The sequence below is a fragment of the Ovis aries genome, chromosome 2, assembly GCF_016772045.2.
Source record: "Ovis aries strain OAR_USU_Benz2616 breed Rambouillet chromosome 2, ARS-UI_Ramb_v3.0, whole genome shotgun sequence".
Lineage (NCBI taxonomy): Eukaryota > Metazoa > Chordata > Mammalia > Artiodactyla > Bovidae > Ovis > Ovis aries.
In genome coordinates, this window is record NC_056055.1 from 47,645,228 (window position 1) to 47,669,834 (window position 24,607).

General features: G+C 42.8%; 1 protein-coding gene across 16 annotated transcripts in view; it reads right to left on the reverse strand.

Moving 5' to 3' along the window:
• INVS (inversin) overlaps positions 1 to 24,607 on the reverse strand; it is a 136,021-nt gene that overhangs the window by 19,252 nt on the left and 92,162 nt on the right. For all 16 annotated transcript variants that reach the window (XM_060409238.1, XM_012120186.5, XM_060409239.1 and 13 more), the window contains 2 exons: positions 20,510 to 20,722; positions 6,382 to 6,668 (listed from right to left, as the gene is read on the reverse strand). In XM_060409238.1, coding sequence (XP_060265221.1) covers positions 6,382 to 6,668; positions 20,510 to 20,722 — 500 coding nt within the window. The remainder of the gene's footprint in view (positions 1 to 6,381; positions 6,669 to 20,509; positions 20,723 to 24,607) is intronic.

Here is a 24,607-nt window from a genome sequence, read left to right on the forward strand (position 1 = left end):
GTAGTCAATGAAGCAGAAGCAGATGTGTCAGTGTAGGTTCACCAACTGTTAACAAATGTGCTATTCTGGTGTAGGGTGTTGATGATGGAGGAGTATATGCATTTGTGAGTAGGAGTATATGGCAGCTATCTGTACTTCCTGCTCTATTTTGCTGTGAACTTAAAACTTCTCTAAAAAGCAAACTCTAGGGCTTCCCTGGTGGTTGGTTCAGTGGTAAAGAATCTGCCTGCCAATACAGGAGAAACAGAATTCAATCCCTGATCCAGGAAGATCCCACATGCTGTGGGGCAACCAAGCCCTTGTGCTACAGCTGTTGAGCCAGTGCTCTAAAGCCTGAAAGCCACAACTACTGAGCTCGAGGGCTGCACCTACTGAAGCCTGCACTCCCCAGAGCTGTGCTCCACAACCAGAGAAGCCACTGCAGTGGCCGACTGCAGTGCATCTCTCACTGCAGTGAGAAGGCCGCACACCACAGCTGGAGAGTCGCCCCACGTGCCGCAACTAAGAAAAGCCCGGGAAGCAATGGAGACCCAGCACGGCCAAAACCAGGTAAGTACTAATCTTTTTTAAAAAACAAACTCTATCATAAAGAAGCAGGTAATGCAGAGACTATTATCAATAGATATTATTACACACTAATAACTAATGATAAAAATAATGTGATTTGGGTATTAGTAGAGACAGATCAGTGAGAAAGAACAGAAAGCTAAAAATATTCCCATTTCTGAAAATAAAGATGGCATTCTGAATTAGATGAGGTGCTCACAGACCCTGGGCATAACCCCAGACAGCAACGCTATGCTCTCCAGAAGCCACTGTTCACAAGCCTGCTGCAAGCACAGTAGCTCCAGATGGCTCAATGTTTATGGCTGGCATGACCGCTTATTCTCTACAAAGAAACCATTTGGTTACAAATTCACTATACAACAAATTGAATGAGATATTAAAAATTAGAAAATATATGTATTTATTTTAAAGTGAGAAAAATGTTTTCTTGGCATAAAACCACAAAGAGAAAATCTCAGAAGAAAAAAATGAAACAGATTATAGCATATGCAAAAAAGTTTATTATATATGAGAGAGAAAGGTTACTATCCTTATTATATAAAAAGATTTTATAACTATTAAGAAAATGAAAAACCAATATAAAAACTGGCAGAGGATGTTAGTGAATAATCCAGAAAATAAATACACAAAGCCAATAAAAACATGACACAATTTCATCTTTCTAACTAGGATTTAGTAAAACCATTATTTGCCTAAGTGTTTGGAGAGAGGTTTTCGGTTTTGGCTTTTGAAAGGGTAGAACAAACTTCTTCAACCTTCTTGGTAAGAAGTTTGGCAGCAAGTTTAAAGAGCTATAAATATTAGAGATAAACACAAAACTTTATAAGAAAAGCTGTTTGGTTTACATATTCTGCAACACAGGCATGATTAAACAAAGCATGCTGTATTCAGAGCAGCTATTAACACTTTTATTGAAAACAAAGAAATGATATAAGAATACCTCAAAACAGGATGTCCACAATTTTCTGATTTTAAAAAAATTAGAAGGGTTTGTATAATTGTTTACTTTTAAGATTTTTAAAAAAGATTTTTGTTAATTTTTAGGATTTTTATTTGTTCTTCTTTGTTCTTTTCACTTATTTAAATTTTCTGGTAACATACATTAATTAATTTTATAATTATGAGAAAATGTCATTTTCTGCTTAAATAAAAAGTACCCCACTACCAAAAAAAAACCAAAAAAACAGCAATTAGAATCAGCTAGAATGTGGGAAAGAACCCAAGATGGAATAAAAATAATAACAAATAAACCTAACACTATTACAAATAGATGAGGTAATCACACTAAAACGTGCAGAAGGGAACTTACCAAAGTAACTTTGTAAAATCATATTTTGGCTGAGTACTGTAAGACTAAGGAATGTATGAAAATACTGAGCTCTAGTTAGTAAATTTATTTCTCAAAGGGGTATGGGATGGCAATTCTAAAACTACTTTAGGTGTACAACGGGGTTGAACAAATAAGCATATATATCACAGATAACTGAAGCCAGATCTGTCAGTTGGGAGAAAAAAATTTCAAATAAAAAAGATAAAAGCTAGAATAAAATCTGTGGTGTCAAATGCAATTGGAGGTACTGATATGAAAACAGTGTGTGTGTGATATACACAAATAGATGCCAAATAGATATAAATATTTCTGTTCTCTCTGTTGAAAGGGCTTAGAAGCAATGACAGTCCAACAGTGGTATACACACCTAGCACTCAGATCTTGGTTTCTATTACCATCTCCAACAAAAGGAACCTGGTTCCTGGAGAAGTGCTGATTACAAGGCTTTGATGTGATTTCACGTTCGAAGGCACTGATATGCTCACATATTGAGAAGAAAATGGATTAGAGGAATCAGAGCAGATAAGTAAGGCCAGCTGGGAAGTTGCTGCAACAGTCCAAGACAGAGACGAAGGTAAGCAAACGTTAGCTAGACCAGGTGGCGGTAGTAGATGAGATGCGGAGAATGGATCTGGAAGGTATTTAGGGAGTAAAGGTGACAGCTGGTGACAGACTGGATTTTGAGTGGTAAAGGAAAAGAAGAAAATGATCAGATTTTACTCCTGGGATGGACATACAGATGGATGAATATGTCATTCAATTCTATCTTGGACAGGTTGAGTTTGAGATACCTTGCTGCTACTCCTAAGTCACTTCAGTCGTGTCCGACTCTGTGCGACTCCATAGACAGCAGCCCACCAGGCTCTGCCATCCCTGGAATTCTCCAGGCAAGATTCTAAATGATGACATAGTAAATAACTGACTATACATAACTGGGGTAAGGAAAGAGGTAAGCAAACAGAGTTTGCTGCCTTAGCCACTGTGCATGTTCCAAATGTTAAGGGCCACTGACACTCCCACCAGTCATACCCACTGAATCTCAAGCACTTAGCCAGTACCATACAGATATATATTCAACAAATGCTTATTATATCTCTTATGTGCCCAATACCCTGCTGGGATATAGAAGTAAGAGACATATTGGTCCTTCTGATAGACTGTTTAATGGCCAAGGATTTTTCCCATCTGAGGATCCACTCACCTTTCAAATGTGATTTTGCAATATGTCTATGTCTCCACTCTCTTGAACTGGGCTGGCCTTGTGAATTGCTCTAATCCACAGAATGTGGTAGAAGGGACGTGATAGTTCTGGAGCCCAGGCCTCAAAAGGGCCTGTGGCTTCTGCTTTCCTTTTTCAGGACACCGTCCTAAGAACAGTATGAAAGTAAGATGATCTAACTTACTGGAGGATGAAAGGGCATGTAGAAGAGAACTGAGACACCAATCGCCAATAGCCAGCACCAATTGTCAGAAATGTGAAGGAAGACATTGGGACTTTCTAGCCTGACCACCCTTCTAGCAGCTACAAAAGCAAGCCCAGCTGATCCAGTAGAGGAACTGCCTAACCGACCCACAGAACTGTGAGAAATAATAAATCACTGTGTTAAGCCACTTAGTTTGGAGGGTGGGGTGTTAATGCACCGGAGATAATCAACACAGAAATTGATCCCTAAAACAGAGGCTGGCTGGCCTAGCAGAAACCCAGAGCACTGACTTTGGGACTGGCTGGTGAGCAGAGGTTAGAAAGACAATGAAGACATTATTAACTAGTGAAGACTAGAGAAGTGCTATAGGAAGTTTCTATAGGAGTTGCTACAGGAGTCTGGAAAAAAGTGAACCATGTAGTTCAGTGGTATGATAACTGGCAACCTGCAGTAACTTGGAAGACAGAAAATACACCTAATGAACTTACAGATATGGCTTAGGAGTTTTCCAGGAGGAATGTTGAAGAAAATATCAAATGGATTTTTTAGCTGCATATGATAAGTTGTGGAGAGAAAGAGGGCTTCCCAGGTGGTGCTATGGTAAAGAACCTACCTGCCAGTGCAGGAGACATAAGAGACTCAGGTTCGATCCCTGGAGGAGGACATGGCAAACCACATCTAGTATTCTTGCCTGGAGAACACTCATGGACAGAGAAGTCTGGCAGGCTACAGTTTATAGGGTAGCATAGAGTTGCATATGACTGAAGCCACTTAGCACGCACATACAGAGAGAAAGAAATAAGATAAAAAAAGAACTTCTCAGCTTACAAGAAGAATTTACAGTACCTATTAAAACCCAGTGCTGGGTCAGAATAGAAAACTGTTTTAAGCCACCAAAAGAGTCTCATAGTAAAATATGACCTAGAGATAAAGATCAAATCAAGAGTATGGCTGTGCAACCCTTTATTAAGATCTCATAAATATTAAAGATGGTACACTGTGGGCCTTTTGGCTAGACAAAAGAACTCAAAAGAATCTCAAGGGCATTTTTCCATAGTAGCCGGAGCCACCCAAAGTAGAGAAAGGCCTATTTGAAAAATAATCATTGATGTGGTTTTGAAACATGAAGTGAACTCAATCAGATTCATAGGAGACCCATGAAATTTTTTGAAATAATTGTATCACTGAGAGTACCACGAGCTTGACCTATGGAGGCAGTTTCAAACACAAAGGAGCCTCTGGGTCCTCAATTTCTCTTATGCTGGAAACAGGCTAAGAAAGCTACTCAGCTGCAAATATGGGCTACGTCTCTTTGAAAAGGAAGACTTCTCAGCAGGGCCAAGAACCCAGGTGGCACAGCCCACAGCCAAGATGAACATGGCATAGAAAACACACAGAGGAGTAAAACCAGACCTTACTCAAGCCGTATTTCATACCTCAGAGTAGGGGCCTTGCCACTGTATAACCAGGTGGCTTTTAGAACTGCTATGGACTAGTGACTGCTATGGAGAAGGCAATAGCACCCCACTCCAGTGTTCCTGCCTGGAGAATCCCAGGGACGGCAGAGCCTGGTGGGCTGCCGTCTATGGGGTCACACAGAGTCGGACATGACTGAAGCGACTTAGCAGCAGCAGCAGCAGCAGTGACTGCCATGTACCAATCTCTCCTCTTTTGGAACAGGAGTATCTATTGTGGTTTGTGTGCATCCACAGTTGTTCATTCGTGTCTGACTCTTTGTGACCCCATGGACTGTACCCTACCAGGCTCCTCAGTCCGTGAAATTTTCCAGGCAAGAATGCTGGAGTGGGTTGCCATTTCCTTTTCTAGGGGATCTTCCCAACCCAAGGATCAAGTCCAAATCTCCTGCACTAGTAGGTGGATTCTTTACCTCTGAGCCACCTGGAATTGGTCATCTCACCATTGCTTATTGGATGCATGTGTGGGCCAATGTGTGTTCTTTTTGACTGTTCTCTGAATCAGAAAGATTCACACATGGGGAATCTCACACAGGTCTCAAGATCCCAGACTTCAAACTTGATGTGTTAACTGGGATGAGATTTTTGGGTCCTAAGATAAGGGATGAAACATTTTACATGTGGGAGAAATGTGAATAATCTGTGACCAAAAAGTAACTGTGATAGATTGTTTAATAGCCCAAAATCACTCCCATCTTAGTATGCAAAGATGGATTCTATTTCTTTATACTATTTAGTCTGGGATGATCATACAACTCCTTTGATCAACAAAATGTGGTATGCACATTCTTGAACCTATTCCTCAAGAAGTCTTACAGCTTCTTCCTATGCTTTGTCAGAATGATGTCCAAGACCGCTGTGTAAGGAAGCCAGTCTAGCCTATGGGAGGATGAAAGGCCATGTAAAAGAGTCAAGGAATCCCAGCTGACAGCCACCACCAACTGCCAGATAGTCAAGTCAGTCCATCTTAGACCAACCAATTCAACTGACCTTGACCTGAATGTAGCCACATGAGTGAGTGTAGATGATACCTGAAGAGGAACTGCGAGACCAACCCACAGAATCACGAGAAATAGTAAACTGTTATTATAAATCACTTAGTTTTAGGGTAGTCTGTTACACGGCATTACATAACTGAAGCAATCCTGATTTTACAGGTTGTACAGTCTAGCAGAAAAAACAGACAAGTAAGCCAGTAATCCACGGACAGTGCAAGCTGAGGATCTTTACAATAGGGATGCACAGGAAAGCTGCAGGAGCATATAGAAGGGAAAAAGCTTCAGGGTGGGAATGCACGCGTGTCAGAGGAAGGAGCATTCACTCTGAGGGCTAAAAAATAAGAGGCATTTTTAATTAACATGGGTAAGGGGACTGCCATATAACGATCCCAAGCTAACAAAGAATTTGAGGAAATATAACAGGAAGGGAAGAAAAGAGAAACAGAAAAAATAAACAGAAAATAAATGATACAGTGGCAGACTTAAGTGCTGACATAATTACCTCAAATGTAAATGGTCTAAATAATATGAAACAAAAGAGTCCACAGTCCATGGGTTAGCACTGAATCGCAAGGCAATACACTTACCATTTGGTTTTCTGGGTTCTGTTCTCTGCAAGTCTGAGGAGAGCTGCTGCTCCTTCTGGGGGGCTCTGCTTGGAGACCCTCTACCTGGAGACCGTCTGCAGGCTTTCCGCTCAGGGCCTTGGGCCTTGTCGCTGCAGGGGGGCTGTTTGCTGGGGGCCCAGCTCTGGCTGTGGGGCTCAGCTCGGGTGCTGGGCAGACAGGGAGCAGCATGGGGTCTGCAGGAATCTGGGCTTAGCCTTCCTTTTTGCTGTTCTGCCTCTCTTCGCTTGTTTTCTTCTTCTCGTTTCCTGGGAACAAAACCAAGGGCAAAGAGGAAAAAATTCAGAGCATTACCTATTCAAGTACTCTTGAGTGAGATTTGATTTTTAAAAGGAGCTACAGCTTACTCCTTGGAAGAAAAGTTATGACCAACCTAGACAGCATATTCAAAAGCAGAGACATTACTTTGCCAACAAAGGTCCGTCTAGTCAAGGCTATGGTTTTCCAGTGGTCATGTATGGATGTGAGAGTTGGACTGTGAAGAAAGCTGAGTGCCGAAGAATTGATGCTTTTGAACTGTGGTGTTGGAGAAGACTGTTGAGAGTCCCTTGGACTGCAAGGAGATCCAACCAGTCCATCCTAAAGGAGATCAGCCCTGGGATTTCTTTGGAGGGAATGATGCTGAAGCTGAAACTCCAGTACTTTGGCCACGTCATGTGAAGAGTTGACTCATTGCCAAAGACTCTGATGTTGGGAGGGACTGGGGGCAGAAAAAGGGGATGAAAGAGGATGAGATGGCTGGATGGCATCACTGACTCGATGGACGTGAGTCTGAGTGAACTCCGGGAGTTGGTGATGGACAGGGAGGCCTGGCGTGCTGCGATTCATGGGGTCGCAAAGAGTTGGACATGACTGAGTGACTGAACTGAACCACAACACGGGGGGATTTGGTAATTCACAATTTCACAGATTCCTAACTTTCATATCTGAAAGGATGATGGAGCTGGAAAGAACCTTACAGGTCAACCTGTGCCCAGCTGGGAGACACATGACATGAAACTGTTAGGTGAGATACAACAGGATCCCATGGTGTGTCCCCAAGCTTGTGATCCCCAGAGCTGTAACTACACTCTTTTCTCCTGTTCCAGAAAGTACATCAGAATGCAACTGAGAATGATAAGCATAGGGGTAACCTTTAATCTTCTCTATTCATTAAAAAGACCACTGGCAAACCTTAATGATTACATGAAAAAATTATGCACGAAGACCTGGAATAAGTCACTTTACTGTCGAAGACTCGGTTTCTCCAGGTCTAAGGCATGTTTGATAGCTCTGTGTGTGTGCACATGTGAGCTCAGTTTTGCAACCCCATGGACTGTAGCCCGCCAGACTCCTCTGTCATGGAATTTTCCAGGCAAGAATACTGGAGTGGGTTGTCACTTTCTGCCCCAGGGGATCTTCCTGAGCTAGGGATTGAGCCTAAGTCTCTTGTGTCTCCTGCATTGGCAGGTGGATTCTTTACCATTAGTGCCACTGAGAAGCGCTTATATGATAGATAACAATCCTGAACTGATTGAAGAGTCTGTTTGGATGTCTTGTGAAAGCCCCAGTGGCTCAAATGGTAAAGAATCTGCCTGCAAAGCAGGAGACACAAGAGACTTAGGCTCTTGATCCCTGGGTTGAAAAGATCCCTTGGAGAAGGAAATGGTTACCCACTCCAATATTCTTTCCTGGAGAATGCATGGACAGAGGAGCCTGGCAGGCTGCAGTCCATGGGGTCACGAGGAGCCAGACATGACTGAGTGACCAATAGTTCTCACTTTTCACTTCTGGAATGTCTTGATAAAATTACGGCTGTGTTTTATACTGAGATGGAGAGATTTCTTTTATCAGAGTATCTGGTATCAGGGTCCCTCTAAGCTGGGGGCCTTGTTTAGACAAATACTTTAATAAGCTTGAGGACAGGATTGAGAGCTGGTAGAAGGTGAGACCTCAGGGCCTAGGTGATGACTAACTCTGAGGCTCCAGAGAAGAGGCCTGATCTGTCAAGATACAAACAATTTATTTGTAGTTCCTGACAGGGAGGGAAGAGATGAAAGAACAAGAGAGAGAACAGAGGGGGAAGAAAGAGGAGGTAGAAGACTGGGTACCGTGTGGAGCAAGGGTGGGACAGAGAATCCGCCCAGGGTGAGGGGACAGCCAAGGACTTTAGATCCATGATTCACACACTTTAAGGACTGGAATCTCCTGGGATCTTGGTAAAACCTAGATGCTGACTTGTCAGGCCTGGGGTCGGGCTCAAGATTTTGTATTTCTATCAAGCACCCAGGTCATACAGGTACTATCGGGCCTCTGACCACACCCTGAGAAGCAAAGCTTAAGAGAACAGGCAAGTCTCATGAGGACTGTTAACTATACTCAGGTGCACTGTTAATTATACCATTATGGGATATGAAATGGGGTCGTCTTGATGACACCCGCTTTCTGGAAGGTCCCATGCTCATACATGCCTTTTCATAAGCAACCTGAAAGCTGCAGGGCTAAGGTCCCAGACACAGAAGCAAGAGCTGAGACAGAGACCCCAAGCCCCCAGGAAGTCACAGAATTCAGATTTCCATAGCCTGTGCAATTTGAAGCAAAGCTTATTTATATCTCAAGGGACAGGGAAGACCAGACGACAGATATCTGAGTCACACTTAAACAGAAAGCCTGGTCAACTCAACTCGTCTCTTGGCCTGTGTTGTGAAGCCCTCCTGATAGGTTCCCACTGGGGGCCACCCCAGAGACAGTGTTCCAGTGGGTCGTGCTGACTCCAGCGCAGCTCGAATGTTCTCGTTCAGCTGTAGTCTTGATACAGGCCTCTCCAAGCACCGACACTGGCATACGCTGCACTGCAATTGACAGGCGAGCCGGAGAGCCTGTCATCCTCAGGGCCTGCAGTTCACATGGATGGTGCCATTTCAGTGTGATTCGAATGGGAGAGGCCTGCTTTCAGAAGAAAGTGGAACTATCTGGGTGGCAGAGGTGCTGCTAGTTGATCTAACAACCTTGCTCCTGGCAGGAAGGTGGGGAGCTGCTCTCTTTACGAGGCTGGATGAATAGAACTGCTTTAAGAGAATGTTGGTCCTGCAGACAGACAGGCATGTGGGGTTACCCAGCTTGGCACCTGAATGGATATATCACTGCCATCAACGGGGCCTTTGAGGTGACAACCTAGACTTTGTTATTTGAGCAGTCATTTATTTCGCTTTGTTTTAGGAGACCAAACAGCTCTCCTTTTCAATTCCAAGAAGCCGTTGTATAATTAGCCCTGGGGGGCAAACTTTGTCACCGCAGACCTTTCTGGGCCTCCCACGAGGACAGCCATGGGACAAACAGGGGACCCAGCCTTTCAGAGTGATCAGGCTGGCCAGTACTTGGGGAGCTCTGCTTTTTTAAGACTCCTCTGGAGGGGGAGGTTTGCAGAGGGGTTGGTTTTTCATTGTGGTAGAACTCAGTAAGCCGGGAGAAAGAATGTAAACAGAAGAATATATAATTACACCTTCAGCGGATGAACAGAATTAATGTTTTTCAAAAACTGATGCATTTTGCACTTAAAAAAATCTTTCAATGCACACATTCCACAAATGTGCATTTCACGAGAGCTGTGGTTATTGATGTAAAAGTTGTGATCACTGAGGAGAAGGAGGGGGGATTAGAACTGGGAATTATGCCTGACCTGCATCCTATTTTATCTATACTGCCACCCTGAAACAAAAAGCAACAACCACCACCACAGAGACACACACACACACACACACACAGGAAACAGCTCCTGAGAACAGAACATAATCGCATGTGTGCGTGTGCGTGCGTGCGTGTGTTAGTTTCCCTGGGGAAAAAAGGTCCAGAACCACTGCTCAGAGTCTGAAAGAATCTCAGTTTACTGAGGCCCGGCTGTGTGTGTGTGTGTGTGTGTGTGTGTTAGTTTCCCTGGGAAAAAAAGGTCCAGAACCACTGCTCAGAGTCTGAAAGAATCTCAGTTTACTGAGGCCAGGCTCTTATTTGGCAGATAAGGAAACTGAGGCAGAAAGCTTACTGACTTGCCCAATGTTACACGCTAAACTATATACAGAACTGAGCTGGACTTGGCAGCTTAACTTCTTCCTGTAAAATTCACCTCACAAAATCATTTGTAAAAATGTCAATCTTCTATCACGTAAAAAATGAATTGGGTCATAAGAAGAAAGTGGCAACATCACATCAAAGTAACCATTAACAGCATTTCAAGCTAGCTTCTAGCTTAGCTTTTAGTCTTAAACTCTTAGACTTAATAATTATCCTAAAATTTCAGTGTGTTTTCTCTGACTAATTTATTTCAGACTGTCAAAGATCTTTAATCTTCAGGGTGGGCCATGCTATACACTTGACCTATTTTTGTAAAGTTCAAGAGACAAATAAAAGAGGACAAACTAAAGTTATTCTACTTTACATGAAAATTTAAAGAGAAAAAAAAAATCCTGGCCATGACACAGCAAGCAACATTTTAGCTGGACATTTATTAAGATGGCAGAATCTTAACCAGTCCCACATTTTCCTCCCCTTTTCCTCTACGGGAAATCAGCCAGACAACAGCTTCTGATGGGCTGCCAATTAGTCTGGCTTGTACTGTCTCTCTAGAGCAATTTGAACCGCTCCCTAGAGGCTTACAGTATAAAACTGTAAGAAAGCCAACCAGGGATCAGATCTCTGACAACATCTGCTTCAGGTGCTGTCCACCACATGGTGACGAGGGTCTCCAAAGGATGGACTAGAGGAACCAAGGGTTGTTTCACCCAGGGGAAAAAAGACCAGAAGCACACTTTGCTGGTGCAAATCTCTGAAGGGCTATGGTGGCGCAGAGATATAACCTGGAACTCTCCCAAGGCAGATCTAAGACCAAAGGAGAGGACCTGACAAATGAGCAGCCTAGATGACAACAGCAAAAAAAAAAAAAACAAAAAAACAAAAAAACAAAAAAACAATAAGAAACCAAGTGAGCTCTGCACTGTGGCAGTTATCATCATAGCCAATGAGGTTTATCCGAGCTGCAGTTATTGCTAATTGAAAACTTATCCAAGGAATGAATGCGGGTCAGTTGTAGTGAGTGGATGGAGCTAAAGCCTGTTATACAGAGTGAAGTCAGAAGGAGAAAAACGAATACTGTATATGAATGCATATATATGAAATCTAGAAAAACAGTACTGATGAACCTATTTATAAGGAAGAAATGGAGAGGCAGATACAGAGAACAGACTTGTGGGTACAGTGGGGAAAAGAGAGGGTAGGGTAGAACTAAGAGAGCACCAGTGACATATATAAACTATTATGTGTGAACCAGAGTTGCTGGGGAGCTGCCATAGAACGCAAGGAGCACAGCCCGGCTCTCTGTGATGACCTAGAGGGGTGGGTGGGAGAGGAGAGGGAGGCTCAAGAGGGACAGGAGACATGTGCAGTTGTGACTAATTCCCCTTATTGTGTGGCGGAGGCCAACACAACATTGTAAAGCAATTATCCTCAATAAAAAAGAGAAGAAGGAAAAAAGAAACCAAATTATCAAAAGATTGCTTGTTGTGCAGAGAACTAGGTCAAGGGCAGTAACTTGAACATTCCACAGCTTCAGCATCTCAGCATTGGATGCATCTGTTTGCACAAGACGGCACATGCTTTCCTCTGGGTCTGGAAAGTTTAAGTCCTGGAAGTTGATGGAGTTTTTTTTTTTTTCCCTACCCCACTGTGCGGCTTCCACAGAGAGCTGTATTAATAGTTGTCCAGTTTCATCAAAAAGAAAGTAATTCTGCCAGACCCCACAGAAATTAAGCAGGCTCATTCTCATTCATGAGTACTCAAGTCACCAGTGCCATCAATACAGGACTAAGAGAGGTTTGAGAGCTGTGATTAAAATGGTTTCCACAGGAAAGGAAGGTTAAATTAGTGTGTCCTGCTGTTGCACTGATTACACCTGGGTTTGCCTTGGTGACTTTCTTGGTCATAGTCCTGGTGTAGGTTAGGGGCCAACTAGTTTTCCTAACTTTCTCAAGGATCTAGAAGGATACTGGTATGCTCTGCTCGGTTAGCTCTGAGTCATAAGATCTTCCTGAACAATGTTGCAGAACTGATGGTGGCAGCTTGGTGCCACTCTCTTAACAGCCATTGGAAACAACATGCACAGCTGAGTAAGCGCTGGGTTAGGACATAAGCTGACGGGGGGCCTGGCGACCTTTGCACCAACAGTTATATATTGCATGTAAGTCAGAGAAAGAAGCAGGGCCCTTCCATGCCGGCCTATCAGACAGTGCTAGGATTTGGAGAGCCTACTGCATAAGCATGGCTGGGGGCTGTTCCCTAGAACCAAGCCATGGCAGGAACCCTGGCTTAGGGTAAGACTGAGATCCATGTGCCAACCTCCTCCCTTACTGGCTGAGTGATTTCAGACAACTTAATTGGTATTATCATCCCCTGCATGAAATGAGTTTAAGGACAGTTGCCTTGTTTACTTTACTGAGTTATTGTAAGGGTTTAATGTACAAAGATTTTGTAAGCTATAAAGAACTATACCAATATAAGTAATCAAGAGGAGAGTTATAACCAACCTAGATAGCATATTGAAAAGCAGAGACATTACTTTGCCAACAAAGGTCTGTTTAGCCAAGGCTATGGTTTTTCCAGTGGTCATGTATGGATGTGAGAGTTGGACTGTGAAGAAAGCTGAGCGCTGAAGAATTGATGCTTTTGAACTGTGCTGTTGGAGAAGCCTCTTGAGAGTCCCTTGGACTGCAAGGAGATCCAACCAGTCCATTCTAAAGGAGATCAGCCCTGGGTGTTCTTTGGAAGGAATAATGCTAAAGCTGAAACTCCAGTACTTTGGCCACCTCATGCAAAGAGTTGACTCATTGGAAAAGACCCTGATGCTGGGAGGGATTGAGGGCAGGAGGAGAAAGGGATGACAGAGGATGAGATGGCTGGATGGCATCACTGACTCGATGGACGTGAGTTTGAGTGAACTCCGGGAGACGGTGATGGACAGGGAGGCCTGGCGTGCTGCAATTCATGGGGTCATAAAGAGTCAGATATGACTGAGTGACTGAACTGAACTGAACTGAAAGCTGTTAAGCTGTCACTGGTTCCGGTTGGAAGTGAAAAAATGTGGGTGTGGCATGAATGCCCCACCATCTAGGAGTTACAGGGCTGGGCCTGATGATGACATTTTCAGGAAATGCTCATTGTTGAAACCACACAACCCCTTTTTCTGTAGAAGCCATATTAATCACATCTCTCAAGCCTCTCTTGCATGCATGCTAAGTCATTTCAGTCATGTCCAACTCTTTATGACCCTATGGACCGTAGCCTGCCAGGTTCCATTGTTCATGTGATTCTCCAGGCAAGAATACCGGAGTGGGTTTCCATTTCCTCCTCCAGGGGAACTTCCCAACCCAGGGATCGAACCTGGGTCTCCTGCTTTGCAGGCAGATTCTTTATTATTACATGCTTGCTATTAAAAAGCAGACATCACTTCGCTGACAAAGGTCCATATAGTGAAAGCTATGGTTTTTCCATAGTCACACAGGGATATTGGAGAAGGAAATGGACACTCACTCTAGTATTCTTGCCTGGAAAATCCCATGGACAGAGGAGCCCGGTGGGCTACAGTCTAAGGGGTCGCAAAGAGTCAGACATCACTGACCAAGTAACAACATAGGGATATGAGAGTTGGATCATAAAGAAGGCTGAGCACCAAAGAATTGATGCCTTCGAATTGTGGTGCCAGAGAAGCCTCTTGAGAATCCACTGGACAACAAAGAGATCAAACCAGACAATCCTAAAGGAAATCAACCCTGAATATTCATTAGAAGGACTAAGGCCGAAGCTCCAATACTTTGGTCACCTGATGCAAAGAGCCAACTCATTGGAAAAGACTGATGCTAGGAAAGACTGAGAGCAGGAGGAGAAGATGGTGACAGAGGATGAAATGGCTGGATGTTATCACCGATTCAATGGACTTGAATTTGAACAAACTCTGAGAGATGGTGGAGGACAGAGGAGCCTGGTGTGCTACAGTCCATGGGGTCGCAAAGAGTCAGACGGGACTTAGTGACTGAAGAATAAGAAACGTATCAATCAGGGGCTTTAAGTCACTAGAAGTATGGAGGTACCTAACACAATCCATGCTCTCCAGGAACTGACCATCTAGTTGGGAAATCAGACCCATTACTCCTGAAGATGCTGAATTCTAAATATGATGCATGCTAAAATCATCTGAATGCAGAGTTCCAGAGAATAGCAAGAAGAGATAAGAAAGCCTTCTTCAGTGATCAATGCAAAGAAATAGAGGAAAACAACAGAATAGGAAAGACTAGAGATCTCTCCAAGAAAATTAGAGATACCAAGGCAACATTTCATGCAAAGATGGGCTTGATAAAGGACAGAAATGGTCTGGACCTAACAGAAGCAGAAGATACTAAGAAGAGGTGGCAAGAATACACAGAAGAACTGTACAAAAAAGATCTTCACGACCCAGGTAATCATGATGGTGTGATCACTAATCTAGAGCCAGACATCCTGGAATGTGAAGTCAAGAGGGCCTTGGAAAGCATCACTACAAACAAAGCTAGTGGAGGTGATGGAATTCCAGTTGAGCTGTTTCAAATCCTGGAAGATGATGCTGTGAAAGTGCTGCACTCAATATGCCAGCAAATTTGGAAAACTCAGCAGTGGCCACAGGACTGGAAAAGGTCAGTTTTCATTCCAATTCCAAAGAAAGACAATGCCAAAGAATGCTCAAACTAACGCACAATTGCACTCATCTCACATGCTAGTAAAGTAATGCTCAAAATTCTCCAAGCCAGGCTTAAGCAATACGTGAACCGTGAACTCCCTGATGTTCAAGCTGGTTTTAGAAAAGGCAGAGGAACCAGAGATCAAATTGCCAACATCCACTGGATCATCGAAAAAGCAAGAGAGTTCCAGAAAAACATCTATTTCTGCTTTATTGACTATACCAAAGCCTTTGACTGTATGGATCACAATAAACTTTGGAAAATTCTGAAAGAGATAGGAATACCAGACCACTTGACCTGCCTCTTGAGAAATCTGTATGCAGGTCAGGAAGCAGCAGTTAGAACTAGACATGGAACAACAGACTGGTTCCAAATAGGAAAAGGCGTACATCAAGGCTGTATATTGTCACCCTGCTTATTTAACTTCTATGCAGAGTACATTATGAGAAACTCTGGACTGGAAGAAACACAAGCTGGAATCAAGATTACTGGAGAAATATCAGTAACCTCAGATATGCAGATGACACCACCCTTATGGCAGAAAGTGAAGAGGAGCTAAAAAGCCTCTTGATGAAAGTGAAAGTGGAGAGTGAAAAAGTTGGCCTAAAGCTCAACATTCAGAAAACTAAGATCATGGCATCTGGTCCCATCACTTCATGGGAAATGGATGGGGAAACAGTAGAAACAGTGTCAGACTTTATTTTTGGGGGCTCCAAAATCACTGCAGATGGTGATTGCAGCCATGAAATTAAAAGACGCTTACTCCTTGGAAAGAAAGTTATGACCAACCTAGATAGTATATTCAAAAGCAGAGACAATACTTTGCCAACTAAGGTCTGTCTAGTCAAGGCTATGGTTTTTCCAGTAGTCATGTATGGATGTGAGAGTTGGACTGTGAAGAAAGCTGAGAGCCGAAGAATTGATGCTTTTGAACTGTGGTGTTGGAGAAGACTCTTGAGAGTCGCTTGGACTGCAAGGAGATCCAACCAGTCCATCCTAAAGGAGATCAGTCCTGGGATTTCTTTGGAAGGAATGATGCTAAAGCTGAAACTCCAGTACTTTGGCCACCTCATGCGAAGAGCTGACTCATTGGAAAAGAGTCTGATGCTGGGAGGGATTGGGGGCAGAAGGAGAAGGGGACGACTCAGGATGAGATGGCTGGATGGCCTCACTGACTCGATGGATGTGAGTCTGAGTGATCTCCGGGAGCTAGTGATCGACAGGGAGGCCTGGCGTGCTGCGATTCATGGGGTCGCAAAGAGTCAGACACGACTGAGCGACTGAACGGAACTGAACTGAAAACAGAAGTATTAACCCTGAGCTGGGGGTTGGGGATGTGGGAGACTAATTAAACTGGAAGAGAAAAAAAAGGTTACATAGAAATAATGTCAAAGTGAGAAAGGAGAGAAGTGAGAGAAGGTTATTTCAGGCAGACAGAGGGCACAGCTCTCATAGAATCTTTGACTCAGAAGAGATCTGAGAGCCAGGCTCTTTTATATAGTTTTTTTAATTCCTTATATATTTATCCTGGAGAGATGATAATTCAATTTATCCTGGAACATTTTCAGTGAGAGGAAACTGCTTACCTCAGAAGACAGAAAAGGTTTGGCTCTAACCTTTTCAGTTGGTACTGCATTGGATGGGGGCTGGGGTGGGGTCTGTCAGATTCTATCTCTTGATTGTTGCTGAAGCACAGGCTTAGTAATACTTGGTCTTTGACTTCCTTTCAAGGGAATAAGAAAATGTCATGCATTTTAGGACCTTTGACTTATAGAATGTTATAGCTGGAAGGAACCTTAGATATCATTTAGTCCAATCTTTTAAAAAAATCTTTCCGTGATTCATGGACCATCTTAGAGAAGGTGATAAAAATCTATAGATCCTCTCTTCCCACCAAATGTATATGAACTCATAACATACAAAATACTGCCTACAGTTTCAGGGCATTCACGGAGCCCCAAAACCTGTCCCAAACTAAAAAATTTTCTTTTTATTGAGAAACTGAGGCTCAGAGAGTGGAATGATGGAAGTGTTCTCATGCATCAGACCACAGGTGAGCAGAAGATTCAGACCTAAGGGTCAACCCTGAAGAAAGGTATTGACAAATGGAAGATGTTTGGGGAGCAGGCTGCAAGTGGATCTATTACAAAGTGACAAAGAGAGCTGGGATTGGAGTGCGAGTATCAGGAGCACCTTCTTTAATTATCTGGAAGTTGGTTTATGAAGAGGATTTAGACTTTTCTCTTTTGCTTCAAGGGGCAGCTCAAGATCAAAAGGGAGAAAAGAACTTCTGCCAACAGTGTGACACTCAGTCATGTCCGATTCATTGTGACCCCATGGACTGTAGCCCACCAGGCTCCTCTGTCCATGGGATTCTCCAGGCAAGAACACTGGCAACAGAACTGTCCACTAATGAAATGTGCTGCCTTAGAGGCACAGAACTCCTTGTCACTTGACTTTTTGAGGACACAGAACAACCTCCCATTGAAGGAACTTGTGCATCATGAGAGCTTGAACTGGGTGACCCAAACTGGATTTGATTACATAACTCTTAAGAGACATAGTCTCATACACTAGTCAGAAAGCTCAGGTCTCCCAAGAGCGTGGGCTGTAAGGAAAGCTGTAAGTGAGGAAATGAAGAAAGTTCAAGACGGTTGAGACGTCAGGTGTGAGGGTGAATGGGTGGAATTAGTGGAGACAAAGGTGAGACTTGGAGATATAAGCAGAAGCAAAATGTTACAGGGTCTGAGGCAGCATCACGAATGCTACTCGAGAATGATGCCTGTATAGGGTGGCGGGACAGAAGAACTGAAACAAAAGGACATTTCAGAAAGAGGAATTAGCACAACTGGTGATGGTAGCACTAGCAGGGAGATCAGGAGGTGAAAAGAGAGACAGTCTGTGGTGGTGAGTTGTATGGTTCACACAGTGAGCCTGAAGTGACAGTGACAACAGGGCGTGCAAATGGAAATGTCCAAAGATCTGACATGTTGGCAAGCAACAAAAGGACAGCAAAGTGGAAGTGCCTGGTAGAGAGCTGATGATCTAGGACTAGAGTTCCAGGAGATTAAGATGTCAGAGAGATGAAGGGGTTATCTACAAAGATAAAGTAATTTAAGTTTTAAGAGTAGATATATTTTCAGTGAAAAAAACATGGCAAGAAAAGAAGTTTAAAGGGTTAGCCTGTAGCGCGGACTTCAGTGTAGAGATGGTATAATTGAAAAGATGTATGAAGGGAGAGTTCAGAAAGTTAGAGGGGATCTGAGCTTAGAGAGTAAACAAAAATCCAGCAAAAAGGAAGCTTCAAGGAAAAGGAGCGATCAACATAAATACAGTCTTATTTTCATGTGCATTCAGCTCTGTGCTTTGGCAGGTAGATTACAGTAGTGTTCATTTTGGCAACACATTGGAGGTGTAGTATGAGTTATAAAGTGCTTTTAAATGGATTATAGGTATTTCCTAAACAAACAAACAAAAAAGCCTTAGAAAATATGACTAAAACGTCTGTCTTTCAATTTCTCTACCAGCAAAATAGAAATCACTCTAAGTTTAATCAGTCTCTTTGACACCCTTACTTTAAGGACGGTGATTTCTGCCATCCTAACATGAGAAATTGGGGAGGGTATGTTGAGGCAAAGTGATGTGCCTGGGCCATCTTAGTCAATGAGGTGGCAGCAGCAAAGGCTAAATTTAACATTCTGATTTCTGTTCCTTAAAACCAAATTCAAAACCAAAATGAAACACTGACTCACATTTTCAGGAATAACTTTTGAGAAATAAAATTAACACAAATTAAATCAGTAATTCTCGATTCAAACATTTCTCCTGGAGATCTATGCTACAATGACTATTAGGAGGTGATGGTTAAGAAGTATTAAGAAACTCATTTACTCCCTATAATGAGGAAGACTGTGACTGAAAAAAAGTAAAGGAAGCTAAAATTTTCAGTTTTGGTAATTTCAATGATTATCACAGTAAGCACAGCTCCCAAGAAACTAAGAATTAAGAACAGGGCTTCCCTCATGGCTCAGTGGTAAAGAATCTGCCTGCCAATGGGTTTGATCCTTGATCTGGGAAGATCCCACATGCTGTAGAGCAACTAAGCCTGTGTGCCACAACTATTGAGCTTGAGCTCTAGCACCCAGGAGCCACAACTACTGAAGCTCATGCATCCTTAAGCCCCTGCTCTGCAACAAGAGAAGCCATCTCAAAAAGAAGTCTGTGCACCACAAAAAGAGTAGCCACCTCCCTGCAACTAGAGAAAAAGCCGCACAGTAAGGAAGACCCAGCACAGCCACAGCCACACACACACAGACACACAGACACACAGACACAGACACAGACACAGACACAGACACACACACACACACACACACACACAATCTTCCTGTGATCTTTATCATCAGATGTTTTGGTTTTATACCTGCTAATGCAATACTCTCTTCCTATTTAAAATACCCAACACATGTATAACAGAAAAGTCAAACCAAAACATAATCTAAAATCAATCACTCACAGTAAAAACAATCACAATGTATAATAAACTTCCTGGGTGGCTCAGATGGTAATGCATCTGCCTGCAATGCAGGAGACCCAGGTTTGATCCCTGGGTCAGGAAAGATCCTCTGGAGAAGGAAATAGCAACCCACTTTACTATCCTTGCTGGGAAAATCCCATGGACAGAGAATTCTGGTGAGCTACAGTCCATAGGGTCTCAAACAGTCAGACAGAGCTGAGCAACTAACAGTTTCAGATTTATAACAGGCACAAATGACTATTTCACACACTATATCATTACCTAAACAAGTGTGAGGTCCTCGAAGCAAGTACTATTTTCTCCTTAGGCTCAAGTCAAGAGTGTTGTATGTGCAGTAAGAATTCAATCAGTATTTCTGGAATAAACTGCATTAGTTAGTAGGGATTTGTTAAGGAATAGGTAAGGAAGAGCAAGTTATTTATACAAGTTGGTTGCTTTAATCAAATCAAAATTAGACCTATATTTGTCTAGTAGAAGCAGGCTAGATATTGGTATGAGTTTCTCTTGAAAAGGTAGGAAGAGTGAGAGGACCAGATATTCCTTTGTGGCTTACTGCAGGCAATGCCTCACCCCCAGCTCCTCGCCATGGCTGGGTATGGCAGTGATGTGTCCCAGAGTTAGAACCCTGAGGACTAACCTAGAGGAACTCAGTCCCCTGAAGGACTGGTGAGCAGAAGTGGGGAGGTGACGTGGATGTAGGGGTCACAGTTACTTCAGATTCCCTCCTGGTTCCCTCTCCTGGCCCCTCCCACCACCGTGCCCCCTTCCACACTGACTCCTGAGTTGTGAGAACACAGTCTCTAGAGTTCACACTTACTTGGCAGCAGCATCCTTTCTCAACTGTTCATGCTTCATGAGGAGATTTTTCCGGTCTCGGAAAGCTTTTCGGACCTTGTACCCTTTGTAGACGGCCTGGATCTTGAAGGCAGCGATGTCCTGTATAGCTGCAATGGACAGGGCACCATGCTCCAGCATGAACTGGATCACTTCATGACGCTCCCCAAGCAGAGCATAATCCAGGGGGGTGTACCTGAAGTAGGGAGATTTTTTTTTAAGTGTTGTAAGGTAATTCAGAGCACAGTTAAACTGGTGACATTATGCAGTGGGAGGAAACCTCGTTCTAAGATGTCAAATACTCCTGAGGCATGGCTATCTTCTGTCCTCCGGGGCTGTTCCTTTTTCTCTGAGGAGCACAGAACAAGGGTGGAGTTGGTACGTGGTGTTTTGCACTGCTGACCATGTCTATTCCTCAGTTTTGCTCACTTGCTCACAAATTAGGGGCTTTGAGAATACATGATCACTTTTCTTCCTCACCATGTTCTAAGTAATTCCTTAATCCTATCTAAAAAACACTGCAAATAATATCCTGTGAGGTTCCTAAGTTTGAGCCCATGATTACTGATAGTTAATGTTTATGAAATGCAAAATATATCTCCAAATGGAGAGAGTTAGTCTGTGAGAAGAATGGCCCTTTAAACCCCTGCAGAAATGATGGATTATTAAACAGAGTTGGGACAACTGTATGGTCATCTGGGAAAACAAAAAGAAAAGATTCCTACATCACTTTCACTCCAAAATGAATGCTAGATGAAGTAATGATTTAATTTTTTTTTTCTAAGGGAATTTCCTGGTGGTCCAGTGGTTAGGACTCTGTGTTCTCACTGCTGAGGGCCAACGTTCAATCCCTACTTGGGGAATTAAGATCCCGTAAGCTGCATGGTATGGCCAGAAAAAAAAAAAGTGAAAGTAGAAGAAAAAATCATGGATGATTTTTAAAAATATTGGAGTGGGAAGTTTTTTTCCAAAGAAAGATACAGAATACAGAAACCTTAAGACTGATAAATCCGAGTACATAAAAATAACAAATATCTATAGGGCAAAACCACCAATAACAAAGACAAAAGACAGTTCTTCAAACAGGAAATACTAGGGGCTACTAGCATATAAAAATATGTTCAATGTCACTCATTTAAGAGAAATACAATGTAAGACTAATATGAGTGAGCACTTTAATCTAAAGATTAATTTAGCAAAGACCAGAAAGTTTAATAACACACTGTGCTGGCGAGGATGGAGGGAGACAGGCTCTCTACGTACTAGGGAGGCAATCTGGCAATATATTTCACAATTATTCATGTATCTGCCCTCTGCCATAGCCTTTTCACTTATAGGCATTCATCCAGTAGATCTGCTCTCCTCTGAAGTGCTTTATATATAAGGATATTCACAGAAGCACAGTTTGAAATAGTAAAACAACGGAAAGTGAAAGTGAAGTCGCTCAGTCGTGCGACTCTTTCCCACCCCATGGACAGTAGCCTTCACCAAGCTCCTCTGTCCATGGGATTTTCAAGGCAAGAGTACTGGAGTGGGTAGCCATTTCCTTCTCTAGGGAATCTTCCCAACCCAGGGATCGAACCCAGGTCTCTCACATTATAGACAGACGCTTTACCGTCTGAGCCAAAAGGGAAGTCTGGAAACAACCTCAATTCCATCACTAGTGAAAGTGGAAGTCATTCAGTCATGTCCGACCCTTTGTGATCCCATGGATTATAGAGTCCATGGAATTCTCCAGGCCAGAATACTGGAGTAGGTTCAGTTCAGTTCAGTTCAGTTCAGTCGCTCAGTCATGTCCAACTCTTTGCGACCTCATGAATTGCAGCACACCAGGCCTCCCTGTCCATCACCATCTCCCGGAGTTCACTCAGACTCACGGCCATTGAGTCCGTGATGCCATCCAGCCATCTCATCCTGGGTCATCCCCTTCTCCTCCTGCCCCCAATCCCTCCCAGCATCAGAGTCTTTTCCAATGAGTCAACTCTTTGCATGAGGTGGCCAAAGTACTGGAGCTTCAGCTTCACCATCAGTCCTTCCAAAGAACACCCAGGACTGATCTCCTTTAGGATGGACTGGTTGGATCTCCTTGCAGTCCAAGGGACTCTCAAGAGTCTTCAATACCACAGTTCAAAAGCATCAATTCTTTGGCACTCAGCTTTCTCCACAGTCCAACTCTCATATCCATACATGACCACAGGAAAAACCATAGCCTTGACTAGACGGACCTTTGTTGGCAAAGTGATGTCTCTGCTTTTGAATATACCATCTAGGTTGGTCATAACTCTCCTTCCAAGGAGTAAGCGTCTTTTAATTTCATGGCTGCAGTCACCATCTGCAGTGATTTTGGAGCCCAAAAAAATAGTCTGACACTGTTTCCATTGTTTCCCCATAAGTTGCTGTTCTCTTCTCCCGGGGGATCTTCCCAACACAGGGATTGAACCCAGGTCTCCCGCATGGCAGGCAGCAGATTCTTTACCAGTTGAGCCACCAGGGAAGCCCAAGAAAACTGGCGTGGGTAGCCTAACCCTTCTCCAGCAGATCTTTCCGATCCAGGAATCAAACTTGGGTGACTTGCACTCAGGCAAATTCTTTACCAGCTGAGCTACCAGGGAAGCCCTCCATCAATACAGGACTGGTTAAATAAAGTACAGGCCATCTCATCATAAAGTCACCTGCATAAAGCAGCCATTATTGTGTACATGAATAAACAAGGAACAATCACCAGGATGACTTGTTCAGTGAAGGAAAAAAGAAAAAGAAACCAGAACAGTATTATGATGTGCTTTACTGATAGAATATATCCCTATATTCTCACCTATGTAAAATATTGATATAACTCTCTACGAGTTTCCCAAGAAAATGTGACAGTGATGTCTCTGGGGAGGAAGCTAGCTGTCTCAGAGACAGGGATAGGAGGGATATTTAGTTTTAATAAATGCCCTTTTATGCTTTTTAAATTTTGTACAGTGTACATACTTTTTTGATAAGTATATTATTTAGAAAAGATGGATATTATTATTATCATAGAGTTATATATTAGAATTTCAACTGACTACTTTCTAGATCTGTGATTTTAGGCAGATTAAAAAAAAAAATCTTCTCTATTTTTGGAATCTACAACAAACCAGGTAAATATAGAGCAGAAAATAACAGTCATCTACACTCTCACTCTCAGAGTTAACCACTGTTAATATTAATATCTTGGGAAGTATGTTTCCTTTTTTAAAGAGAAGTAATTACTTTGTAAAAATGACATACAGTTTAAGAATTCAAATGATGTAAAAAGTACTAAAATTTGAAGTAAAGAAAATACCCCCAACCATCCAACTGTGGTAATAACAATGGTTGTCACTTCCTGACCAACTTATGCCCCACTTATCCTCATACTGATTTGGTATGATGAGAGAATAAAATAATCAGTGTGAAGAAGGCAGCAGTGTGCCTGGCATGAGGGAAGCAGCTCATGAAAGTTAGTGTGATTAGTGCTATTACAGGACACACACTGCAGTGCTTATGTGTTGGTGATAGCACTTATCACGAATATTATTTGCACAGACCCAAACTAGCACTTATGACTGCTGAACAACTGCCAGATCAGCTTCCTCTGGATGACTGTCACTGAGTCAGTGCAGTCACAAGTGTTGGAAGGAAATAATCAGCTGATTGATGAGCTGGAAAAATGATGACTATATGGGTGCATGATTAGACTCAGAAAATCAGCCAATCATTATAGAAAAGAAACTCTTCAAAACTCACCTAACAGTCACAGTAAGATACAAAAGGAAGAGGTTTTCAGTAAATGCAAAGGGTAGTTTGGTCACTTTAGTCAGGAGACTCCAAAGTCAGAAGGAAGTTCTTGAATGCTAAAATGAATGAACCCCCGTTTAAGGACAGCTTGATCTGCTAATATTGTTCAGAAACCAGAAGGCCATAAAGTAGAGGTGCCTGAATAAACTTTAAAACATTATTTACATGTAAATAGTGCCTGAATAAACTTTAAGACATTATTTACATGTAAATAGCATTTTGTAGGAGAAGGCAATGGCAACCCACTCCAGCACTCTTGCCTGGAAAATCCCAT